The 12090-nt window shown below is 44.1% G+C and overlaps 1 protein-coding gene across 2 annotated transcripts in view; it reads left to right on the forward strand.

The window, feature by feature from the left end:
* Positions 1-12090, forward strand: part of GRIN2B (glutamate ionotropic receptor NMDA type subunit 2B) — a 219312-nt gene that overhangs the window by 167630 nt on the left and 39592 nt on the right. For both annotated transcript variants that reach the window (XM_069773667.1, XM_069773666.1), the window contains 3 exons: positions 9244-9452; positions 9772-9943; positions 10607-10760. In XM_069773667.1, the coding sequence (XP_069629768.1) occupies positions 9244-9452; positions 9772-9943; positions 10607-10760 (535 nt within the window). The remainder of the gene's footprint in view (positions 1-9243; positions 9453-9771; positions 9944-10606; positions 10761-12090) is intronic.

A 12090-nucleotide genomic window follows, 5' to 3' on the forward strand; every position in this document is an offset into this window, starting at 1 on the left:
GAAATTCCTCTGGAGGAGGCGTGTTCCTCCCCTTTCACGGCGAGAGAAGAGCTGAGCACCCTGCGTCTCTCCGTGAAGGGGCGTGCATGCGGCCATGCCAGCCTGTGCCTCGCTCGGGAGGCGTGCATCGCTGCACGGGGGCAATGCAGGGCTGCTGCGCGGAGGGCAGGGGCTCTGGCTGGTGTATGCGGGATGGGGAGGTGTTTCGCCCGCTGCGACACCCCCCGGTGAAGGTTAAAGGATCTCTGATGTTCTCGGAGATGCTTTTCAAAGCAGCGCCTTCGGTCTTGCTCGCACAGCTCAGAAAACAGCGAGCTTTAGGCAGCCCACCCCCTCTCTCTCCGTGTTGCCTCCTCTCCTAACCTCGCCAGGGCCTGCTTCAACCTGTAGCTTTTCTCAGCACAAGGAAACGTTTTTGGCCTTCCTCTGGATTTGTGTTTTTAAACATTCCTTCAGCCTCAGGTCCCAAGACGCTGGGAGAGGTATTCACTCTGTGTAAAGAGTAGGTGTCACTGCACAGGGGAAGGCACGTCCAGGTTTTGTGCGCTGCTGTACAGGACCCACTTAGCAGCCAAAGCTCTAAACCATCTCCCAGACTGCAGTGTGAATTGGCAAGCCCATCCCTCCCTCTGTGTAACATGTTTTAGGGGGGAAAAAAGTCTGAGTGAAAGAAATGAAAGCTCAGCAAAATGCAGACTGAAGCCCAGTGCTCAACAGGGAAAGCCAAGGGGAAAAATCATTAGATAGGGCATTACATGCATGGACACGTACTGGATGCAGACACACACCTGCACGATGCGGATGCACTCCTAGAGACCGCAAAATGCTTTCATAAAGCATTTAGATGCCTATACATGCGCATAAAAATACATTTTTCTTTAAAGCTTTGTGACTCCCAAACCCCCTGTGATACAAAACATGCAATCTTACCAGTATCGCTGCTGCATTTTCCCCTGCCCCATGGCTCTGCAGAGGAGAGCAGTAGAGATGCTCAAGGTGAAACCTTCTTTCACCTTAGATTAGCAATGATAGGAGCAGTATAAACTCCCTGGCTTTAGATTTTATTTCCCAGACCAGAATCAGAATAGACTGATGTTGCTGGAGTTTAGGACGTTGTATTAAGCTCCCCTGTCCTCACACAGAGTCATTTCAGAAGGGCATGATGGTTTTAAGGATGCAACATTATTGAAGTAAGAGCCTGAGTCAGGTGCTGTCACTGCCTGTTAGCTGGAGGTGGGTTATGTTGCATGGTATAGTCAGTCTGCGGTGTTTAAGATACAATTTTTTTTCTAATTCTTCTTTCAAAATCCTAACACCTGATTTGCACACACACACACACACACACACACAGACCCTCCCTGCCCCAGAGCTACAGCTTTGCTGAGTTATATCCTCCAGCCTGCTCAGATCACAGCCCACACTGCCACAAGCACCTTCCTCTAACCTCTCTCCTCATGTCTCCTAATTATGTCTGGGCTGATTGCAGTCTGCATTTCCATAAATCGTGGTTATGTGTCCATCAGGTAACAGTGAGGACCTTGAACAATACGTCCCCCTGGAAACCATGCTGCTCCTGCATAAGCCAGCCTTGCCTGGATGAACCACTTCCCAGGCTACCAAGTTAGCACTATTGCCAAGGCCACCACCATCTCCCAGAGGGAGCTATTGGGTGATCCTGGCCGGTTTTATGCCCATAGCAATCTCTTGGTACCTTCTGGTTTGGAGGAATGATTTGCCAAGGCAAACACTTTGGCATTCTCACAGCTCTGACCTTTCTGTGACACCAGTGGAGCTCCATAGTACACTAAATCTGCAGAAGTCAGAAGTGCTCAAAGTATATCTTATTAACCTTCTCAGGCTAATCATGGCAGGGGACAGGACCTCAGCAACTGCAAAAAGCATATAAATGCACCAGGAAAGAAATGTTTCAGCAAAAATGGCAAGAGCTGTGTAAATGCCAGACCTCAGTGAGCTGGGACACTGTTTCTGCAAAGAGCTTTTATGCCCAGAATGAGTTGTAAAGCAAGAGCAAGTACTTCACCCTGTCTGTATTCTAAACCGAGCCTCTCTCTGGCATATGCTAGGTGCTGTATAAATATAGAGGGAAGAAAATTCCACCATCTCCTGCAGCCTACGTGTTTAATTGAAAGGCTATTAGAAGCAATTCCTGCTTCTGCAGGTGCAGTGAAGAAAGCAGCCTTCCCCAGGTGGTTGTGGAAGGTGAACTTGAGGTTCAGGAAGGAGTGTTGTTTCTGTGTTAATTAATTTTGCATGTGGAGCATTCACAACCATTTCTTGTCTGCTTTGGCTGATGTGGCTAATTAATCACCTTAAGTGTCTGTAAACAGGAGGTTTTTGCTCTCTGTGGCATCTCTTCTCCACCTGCTGTAGCCCAGCCTTATGTGAGGATACAGACCTGTAGCATCACAGGAATTATACATTTGGTAATGGCTGTGATGTCAGCACTGCAAATGTGAGAGTCATAACCAGCTTGGGTGAAGGCTAAGGGGAATGTTCTATTATCAGGGCACTGGAGAAGGTTTTGGTGCTGAATGAGCCTAGGAGGTGGAGATATCAATAACATGAGTCTTTGTGTTTATATGAGTTAGCTGGGGGACAGAGATATAATGACTAAGAGTGAGTTTTGACATCTGCAGGCTGAAAAGTCAAGGAGAAAAGGTTTTCCACAGAGGAATTCCTACTGTTGCTTCTGCTTACTTAAGGCCACTGGACTGGAAAGGCTCACCTGGTCCCATCCCTGCTGCTCTAGGCAGCAACATCATATAGCCCTATACAAACCAGTTGTGCTTCTTCTCAACTCCATTTTAGTTGTTTTCACAGCTCCTTGCAGGCAGCAACTCCAGAACTTCCCTCCTCTGATGGTTAAAATCCATCTTATTTTCAAGGCAAATTTCCTCACCAGTTGTTCTTGCACCAACATTGTTTTTCTGCTTAAAAAAACCTTTTCGTCCTCCCTTGTGTATCTATCCCCCCTTTATTTATACAGAGCAGTCATATCCCCTCTTGGCTTTCATTTATCTAGGTTAAACAAGCTTTTTAATCTCCTCCTTTAAGGCAGGCTCTCTGTTCCCCTAATCGCTCAATCCAAGGTTATTTCTGATACCTAGCTTTTCTGTAAGGTTCGTTGCTGCTTTGCCCAAACCGAGTGTAAAACAGCACAACCTATTGGCTGTTGCGTAATTTGGGGGTGAAGAAATGTATCAACTATCAGATTCAGAAAAAAAGACATCAGGGTGCTGCTGCTAAAATTTGTGTTTGTTCTCCACCTTATCTCTACGAAGCTAAAGTCTCCCATAATGACTTAGTTCCTGATAAAATTTCTCTTTAATAACAGTAATGACATCCTTACCCAGACCGAAAGCCAAGCCTGTGGAGCTACAGTAGATCTCTGTAGTTCAGTCCTGGTGGAATATCTTGCACCAGCCTTCCAAAAACTATCTCAGTCCCAAATGATTCCACTTATTTATGCATGATTTATCTCTTCACAGTCTACGGCAGCATTAAGGTTACAACAGCATTCCCCAGGTTTACCTTTACATTTATGTATCCTGAGCAGTGCATACTTCCATTGGCGGTGTCCCAGTTATAATTGCTATTTCTACAGTGTTTCTATTATTCCTACAGTAGCCCTTTTCAGCTCCTGCCCAGTTGTTCTGGTTTTCCCATGTCCTCATTCAGGATCTGTACAAATTGTACTGACAAGACTCTTATTTCTCCCTGGACTCTCCCTCCTTCCCAGAGGGGTTAGGTATGCTTTTCCATCAGCTATGTTACCAATAACACTGCTATTTTCTGCCTGCTGCCCAACATCCTACCTTTACCTTTTCTATATTTGATCTTCCCTTTTTCATGTATTAAAATCAGGTGTAAAAGTTACATAAGCTTTTTCCAGTTAACTATCTGACAGCAAAGATAAAAGACAGGAAGTTTTCACATTTACACCATTCACAGATACATGCTGTATATGTTCCTTCATCTAGCTCTAGACATGTGTGTGTGTCTCCTCATTTCCATACTATTTGTAAGCCTCATGGCCTTTTCTGTGTTTATCTACTCAGTGCACCCCAGAGGTGAAAACATACCATTATCTCCACTGTACACAATGTAGAGTGGAGGCACAAGGGTGCACATCAGATTCCAGAGGTCCTTGGTGCAATAGGGAATTTCTGGCTTCTAATTCATGCTCTGTGTTGTTGCCTTAGTGCTTCCCCACTGGAATGAACAAGCCCCTCAGCTCTCTGAAAAAACCCATCATAATAAGGGAGGAAACATTGAACTTTTGGGGAAATGCAGAAAGCAGTTCAAGTCCTAAGTGAGTTTGGAATGGTCTTTCTTCTGTAAATGAAAGCAAATCCCTTTTGTTCCTTTCTTTGTTTCTTCTATAGCAGGACTGGCAGGAATTGAGAGAAGATTGTAAATGAAAAGAGAGTGGTGCAAGGCATGGTGCAAATGGGACCCTGAATGAAATAAAAACTATGAAAAGACTTTGCCCAGACGTAGTTTTCCTGCAGCCTGTTGAAAAATAAGCACCTGAAGGTTCAGGCTTTCCCCTGAACCTTCACCCCAAATACGAATACAATGCCTCTAAGCATCTTGCCTAAGAAATGTATCTGAACATTTCTGGTTTTATCCAGAATTGTATTCTGCCGCCTAGTCCTTGAAAGCCAAATTTCTAGGAGGTTTTGTTTTTCCATCTGTTCACATTAGTTAGAGGTTTCTTCAGATGCTCTTGTGTTTTGAAGTCCTGCCTTGGCATACTAGGAGGAGCTCAGAGACTGGCTTCTGCCCTGGCTGGAACAGACAATTTGGAAGTTCATGGGAGTAGCTTGTACTTGTCCATACTACCCATCTGGGTAAGGATTTTGTAAATGCTGAGACTGGGTGCTGGTCATTTGAACAGGCAGTTGCTTTTCCCAGTGTAGCATGTAAGATATCCACTGAATGAGACTACCAACTCCCCTGTGTTATAAATATCTTACTGACCTGATAACATTGAAAGGAGCACAGGTAGAAGAATAAGGAAATACACTCTCCTGGTATAAATTGCAGCAAGAAGATTTAGGTTAGACATCAGGAAAAAAACCCACCTTTTTAATGGGAAGGATAGTTAAGCACTGGAATAGACTGCCCACGGAGACCGTGTGCTCTCTGTCAGTGTAAGGACAGGTTAGACAAACATCTGCCACAAATGGCTGTTACAAGCCTTAGCTCCCCTTGGGAGGAGAGAAAAGCCTCAGTTAAGAATTAGTTTCAGGGAACTAATATGATACACCTTTCATTAAAGATGCGCATTAACATACTGCAGAACACTTTTATTCTGGCTGCATTATACCGCGGTTAAGGCAATTTGCCAGCCTGCTGGAAGGCTTTCGGAAAGCTCTCACTTATTTTCCCCTTGCATAGTCAATCTTACCTTTTGTCTGCATGGGTTAGCTTATAAATTTAGGCAAACCAATAACATATATGATTAACTCTTTGTTCTACAATAGCTCTCACTTTCTTTCTTTGCAAATGTATTGGACTTCTAATTCCAACAGCTTGTTATCCAAAGTAGGATCTCATATTTACGGTAAAAGTTAGCTGCTTCCCTCTCTCAACCTCTCCAAATTTATCCCCAAACCAAAGTGACTTTCCTTTCTTGATAAGAAGAGATGTGGTAGAGACAGAGCAAGGGGAAGTTAAAGTGAAATTCTGGCTCTTAGGAGCCCTGCCCTGGCATACAGGAACATACCTAGCGTTTGGAGACTATGATTAGAAAGGGGGGTTTAAAGATCCCGAGCATGCTTACTTTTGCTGATTCTGTGACCCTCCAGGGCTCCTAGTGGGAGTTTGGGTGACTAGACTCTGATTGGAGAACACCCAGTGGGTCTTGAAACTGCAGGGTGACAAATATGTAGGATGCCTGGGATGGTTTATTTTTCCTCTTTTTGCTGAGGCAAGAACTGAGCAAAATCTAAGTAATAACAGTTCACAAGCTGTTAATACCAAGTACCCTGAGACTTCAGAAGTGCCTTGCTCTGCTCTGCACAGCTTGGCAGGTTATATTCTTTAAGAGTAGGCATCATTACCTGGGCAAATCTGTGACATTTAATTCTGTTGTGGCTAACCTCTGTCCCCACAGTGAATTACTGCTTCCCTCTCACAGCAGATTATCTAGCACACGATGCACTTTTTTTTCTCTTGCGTTGTCTCCGTCCTCTGCACATGCGGTGTTTCTTATTATCCTTACTGTCCTTGCCCACATGTTGCTTAAGTCCGCTCTTCTTTAACTACATGCATACACATTTGACCCTTGCATGCATGAGCATGGAAAGAAGTCTGCCCCCTCTAAATTCATAAAGCTTTTCTGACTTTGCTTATTCATATCTGTACGTGTCTGCAGGTATATGGCATGCCTGATTGTCAGGGTTAGCTATGAAATGCAGTATTTGCATGTATTCTTGAGACACTCCATAGTTAATTTGAAAATTTAGGTCAGAACATTCCCTTACATCCTGTTCTTCTTCCTTTTTGGACAACTTAGAATTATTTTGTTAGGATAATAAGGAAAGGATGTGTACTACTGTATTTGCCGGCTAGGTGCTTCAGTGTGCAGGAGGCTGTGGCAAGACTGTCATTGTTATCCTAATTTCATAATGTTGTCCGTGTAGTACAACACTGTGAAACGTGTCTGGCACACAGCCTTATGAACTCCCCTTTCTGTCCCAGAGAACTTCTGGGTAATTACGAATTGTGTTTGCCTATCTGATCTAATTTATCACTTAGGGATTTATATCATGCCTATTACTGTGATATCTAAGTGCTGCTGAGATGCTGCAAGATGTCTCTTTCATCAACCACTTATTTCTATGATAAGTTAATGTTACTGAGCTGAAGTCTGGGCTGTTCTGTGCAGCATCTTAATCACTGGTCCCTACTGAGGCCTGTGTGTGCAGTTATTCTTGCTTGTCTGGTGGCTTCTCTGAACTGGTTTTGGGGATTCAAGCTCAGTTACTTGAGGGCTACACTTGCCATTCAGAAATGTCAGGCTCAAATGATGATAAATTGACCTGCTTGGTCAACAAGTGGGAAGTCCACGGCAGAGCAGACCCTGGGTGATGATGTGAGTATATGCTCTTTATTCCCTCAGAAATGCGCTCTCCACATCCAGGCTTAGATATTAGCGTGAGTACAGACCATCTGCTGCCCTAGACAATACTACCTGTCTTTTGTGGACAAAAGGGGCCACCAGTGTGTTTAAAAATTAAAACAACTCCTCCCTGCCCACTCAAGTAACAAAACAAAACAACACAAACAAAAAAAAAAGAGAGAGAGAGAAAGAAGAAAACCAGCTGTCTACCCTGCTTGCTGGTCCAAGCAGCATGACTCTACACGTGGAGGGAAAATTAGGGGCAAGCTCTCCTTGGCATATTTTGCCAACTGCTTGTCATAAGGGGCCTTGGGAAGGTAAGACCAGCTGCCTGGCCACCTCAGCCCCTTCTTACAAAACCCACCGCCTTGCCCTCACTGGGGTGCCGTGTTTACACTGCAGGGATGGATGGGGAGGCTGCTGTCTCTGGGTGATTTCGTCTGCCTTTCTTCTCTCTCCACAAGGCCCCAGAGTGGATTTTTTCTTTCATGGCCAGATGAAGCATTTGTTTGTTTGTTTTGAAGGTGACAAGTGTTTTATGTGAATTCTAGCAGCTCTCAAATGCCAAACCCCAGCTGGGCTTTGAGTTTCACAGAATAACCGCTGACACCTAATGAGCCTCTAATAAGTGCTTCTCACTCCTGTCCTGTCATTTAAATAAATAAATGACTGAAATTTGGGGGTGGTGGGAGGGGTGGAATGAAGCTTTTCTGTTTACCCACCAAGCAGGTACACCGCTAAGAGCAGTTGTGCAAGCTTCCCACACACCCACACTGCCTCTGCCATCACGTCAACGTGTCTCAGCCCTGGCCTGGAGGGCTTTCTTTGAGGATCGTGCAGGAAAGTTCCTTCTAAAAGCCCAGTTAATTTCTTGGCCTCCCAGCTTCAGCTGCCAGCCAAGGTGCTAATTAGTGTCAACTGTGAGGGGGGGAATTGAGAACAAAGGCAAGACTTTGATAGTTGAAAGCATAGTTGATGTTCAGGTTTTTCTTTTCCTGGAGTTTTTTCAAGGAATGGTCTACCATGGGCAGTGGGTGTGCTACACGCATCATCTCTTCAGGGACTGGAGCGGCTTCAAAACAGCTCTTATTTGTGGCAGTAGGTATAAGGCAACTGAGTCCCATCTCCCTTTTCTGACCGCTGAAGATATGATCTCTGCTTAAGAAATGGAAAATGAAAAGATCTAAAATTGCAATATATCCTTATGGAAAAATAGCAAGATTAAAAAATCATAGATGCTCTTTGATTTTGTTTTGCATGTGTCAGAAACATAGAGCAATTCCTTGTTGCCAGCTAAGGTATGTAACCAAGTCATTGCGAAAGGACAAGAGTAGGTATTTCAGTAAGGCCTTAGCAGGGGATAGCAAGAACTACTGTTATCAAGCATCTCAGTGTAGTTGTTCTCCTGTGAAGACACTCCTGAAAATGCAGAACATCTCTCTCTTCAGTTGCCTGTCTCTTGGAAGAACTCAGTCCTGACTAGGAATGGGCAACCTTTTTCCAGAAGAACAAGTTATTTCTGGACAAAACCAAGTTTGGCTAAAATTAATCTGTTTGATGAATTTCACTGAAAAGAAATGAAGACAAAAATTTGAAAAAATAAAGAAGTTCTGTTTTGACTTTTTCAAGTGAAGTATTCAAATTTATTTGTTTCAAAATGACATTTGTTTCAGCATTTGTATATATTTTTCCTCATTTATCAGGGAAAAAAAACATTTTTATGGTGGCTAGTAGGCTGAAGTCAACATTTCAGGAGACAACAAGCTCTGATCCTGTTGTTTGGCTGAGAAAGTTGAAAGACATCATGTCTGTTTGACCACGGTGATGGTATCGCCCTGGTCATCGACTCACTCTCCCAGAGGGTGAGACCATCACAGAGATGAGACAAACCAGACATCTTTCTTGTTCTCCACTTCCTGATGGTTTGAACCCACTTACTCAGAACCCTTCTCCCCAGAAATGTCCTCATCCTACATGAGCCATGAGCTTGGGTACTCCAGAGTAGTCCTGCTGCCCAGGCCTGCAGGAGCTGTGGTGAATGCAGAGGGATGGGGCAACTAGAAGTCTATCTTCTGTGGTTTGTGTCTCCACAGGTGGGGAAATGGAAGGAAAAAAAGTTGCAGATGAAGTATTACGTGTGGCCCCGCTTTGAGCTGTATCCTGACTCTGAGGAACGCGAGGATGATCACCTGAGTATCGTGACCTTGGAAGAGGCACCGTTCGTTATTGTGGAGAACGTGGACCCCCTAAGTGGCACCTGCATGAGGAACACGGTCCCTTGCCAAAAACGCATAGTGACCGAGTATGCACCCCTGGGTTTTTGTCCTCCTATTGGGCTCTCCCTTCTCAGCAGAATGTAGAGAGTCTGTTGGGCCAATACCATCATACTCTGATAATCCTGTTTAGACAAGTCACCTCGGTTTGCCCAGCCTGGCCTGTGTCCATTCATGACTGGCCCCTTTGGGCAAACCATCATAGTGTGTCCCTTCACCCTCCGGCACAGATAGCACAAGTGAAATTCTCCACATTATATTGTGGGAGGGGGAGTGCATACTGGCAACAGAAGGGAATTAAGGGAATTCTGCCCAGTCTTTTAACCCATTATTGTTGTGACGGTTCAGGAACAAAACCGATGAGGAGCCAGATTACATGAAGAAATGTTGCAAGGGGTTCTGCATTGACATCCTCAAGAAAATCTCAAAGTCTGTCAAGTTCACCTATGACCTCTACTTGGTGACTAATGGCAAGCATGGGAAAAAGATCAATGGGACGTGGAATGGAATGATTGGAGAGGTCAGCAGCAAGGGGAGGGCATGGTGGGCTTCATCCCTGGGCTGGGTGACATGGGTCAGGTCTGATCTCCCATCATTATTGGGCCCCTGCCCGGGGCAGGGACAGAGGTGACTCTATAGAAATGATTGGCCTGGATTCTTTCTGGGCATTGGGTGAATTAATCTGCTCTGACACGCTGGCCATGACTACCTTCAATGATTAATTATTATTCTCTATAGTGTCACAAATTCAGCCTTCACAGTCAAAGAAAGAGGGTGATATCCATGCACCAGAGAGGCTGCAACCTAGATGATGCTTAGATCATATATAAGGTGCATAAAGATTGAAATAAGACTTTGCAGTGTTAGAGGGAGGAGAAAGCAAGGACAGAAAAATGAGATAAGATGTCTTCTCAGTGGATGATGTGTTTATCCTAAGACCTCTGCGGATTTATTTTTTATACACATACCAGCTTTGAGGGAAGATTAATGTCTATAGATTTCCTGAAAGAAAAATGTGTCCTGATGAAAGATTAGAAAGGAGAGACGATAGAAACAATATAAGGAATGGGATTACAGGAGTAAAAGGACTGTGTGGAAAGGCAGGAAGGTGAGAAGGGGCTTGGCTGTGGTGCTTCAGAGGTGCCTTGGGTCTGTGTGTGATCTCTTCCTTTCCTTCCTCCAGGTTGTCACCAAACGGGCCTATATGGCTGTGGGATCCCTCACCATTAATGAGGAGCGTTCAGAAGTGGTGGATTTCTCTGTGCCCTTCATTGAGACGGGAATCAGTGTCATGGTGTCACGTAGCAATGGAACTGTCTCACCTTCTGCCTTCTTAGGTATCATTTTAATCTAAAATTAAAACTTCACCCAGTGTTCATCAAAAATTAGGTGAAGGTTGCTTGTGATTCTTAGCCTGAAAGTTCCTTTTTGGGAGTACCTGTGGGACAGGTGTATAAAAATAAACTGTGATGTTTTAGTTCTAAATCCCAAGCAAGCAAAATCCAGGCAAATGCAAACAGGCACTGCCTAGGAGTTCCAAGGCATTTCTCAGCAATTGTATGCCTGATCCCAGCAAAGAAGGGCTCACTCAGAGTTGTGACCTACTCTGCAGCATGTGGTTTCCCACTGACTCAACTAATAGTATGGTCAAGGAGTGTAGGCCAGAAGAAAATTGATTCAAACCTTATAGCTGGTATGCCGTAGTACTTAGTGATAACAATTGGCAATAAATTGTTGCACTCTGAGAGGCATTATTTGTAAAGAAGGTATTAACTTGACCCTCCCTTGACAGAGCAACTGGTAGAAGTTAGAAATCTAATAGAACTTTTCAAGAAGAGTTGAGCCATCAGTTCTGTGCTGACACTGTGTCTTCCAATAAAGTGATTGATTTCTAATGTCCTTTGGTGGTGGAAGGTGATCAGAGAATGCAGAAATGATACTGCATTTCCCCAAGACATCCATGTCTTCCTAGTATCTACTATTTGGCTTTCTGAAATGCTTTATGATGCAGCAAACACAGTATATGAGTTATATAATTACTGTCTGCTCTCTGCCAGCATCCTGAGAACATTTACAAACAGAAATAACTTTATATAGGTAAAGAAATTTTTCCAAACCTCTTTAAGTAGGAGTTTCATGACTACTCATTCTTCAGGAGTTTTTACTTTTAGCCAAGTCCACCAATATTGCTGGGGTATGTCAAAGCAACGATAAAGTTGACTCCAAAATTTTGAATTGCAGTTTAACTGAGGTTGCAATATTGGCTACAGTCTGGAGTAAAGTTCTAAATTTCTCTGATCTGGTTCAGTCCCATCTTTATCAGTTCAGGCTTGGAGAAGGAGAAGACCTGGCAGAGACCAAACACTTGCAGAATATGAATGCTAACGTTTCTAGAATGAGCCAGTGTTCCCATTGCTACAGGAATAGAATAGCTGAAAAAACTACTATCATTATGGCTGAACCTCAGAAATTTGGAGATGCTCTTTGGCTCAATAGCATCTTGAAAGTTGGATGCTTGTCTGAAACTCTGCCAGTTCTGCTTGATTTTCCCCACTCTGTCCAGATGGTGCTGGAGGACTTCCTGGGAACAATTTTTTATCAATGCATTTTATTTTATCAATGCATGCCACAATGGCTGCATGTGGTTCCAGATGGAGCCATGTGTCA

This window comes from Haliaeetus albicilla, chromosome 28 (genome assembly GCF_947461875.1).
Source record: "Haliaeetus albicilla chromosome 28, bHalAlb1.1, whole genome shotgun sequence".
Taxonomy (NCBI): Eukaryota; Metazoa; Chordata; class Aves; order Accipitriformes; family Accipitridae; genus Haliaeetus; species Haliaeetus albicilla.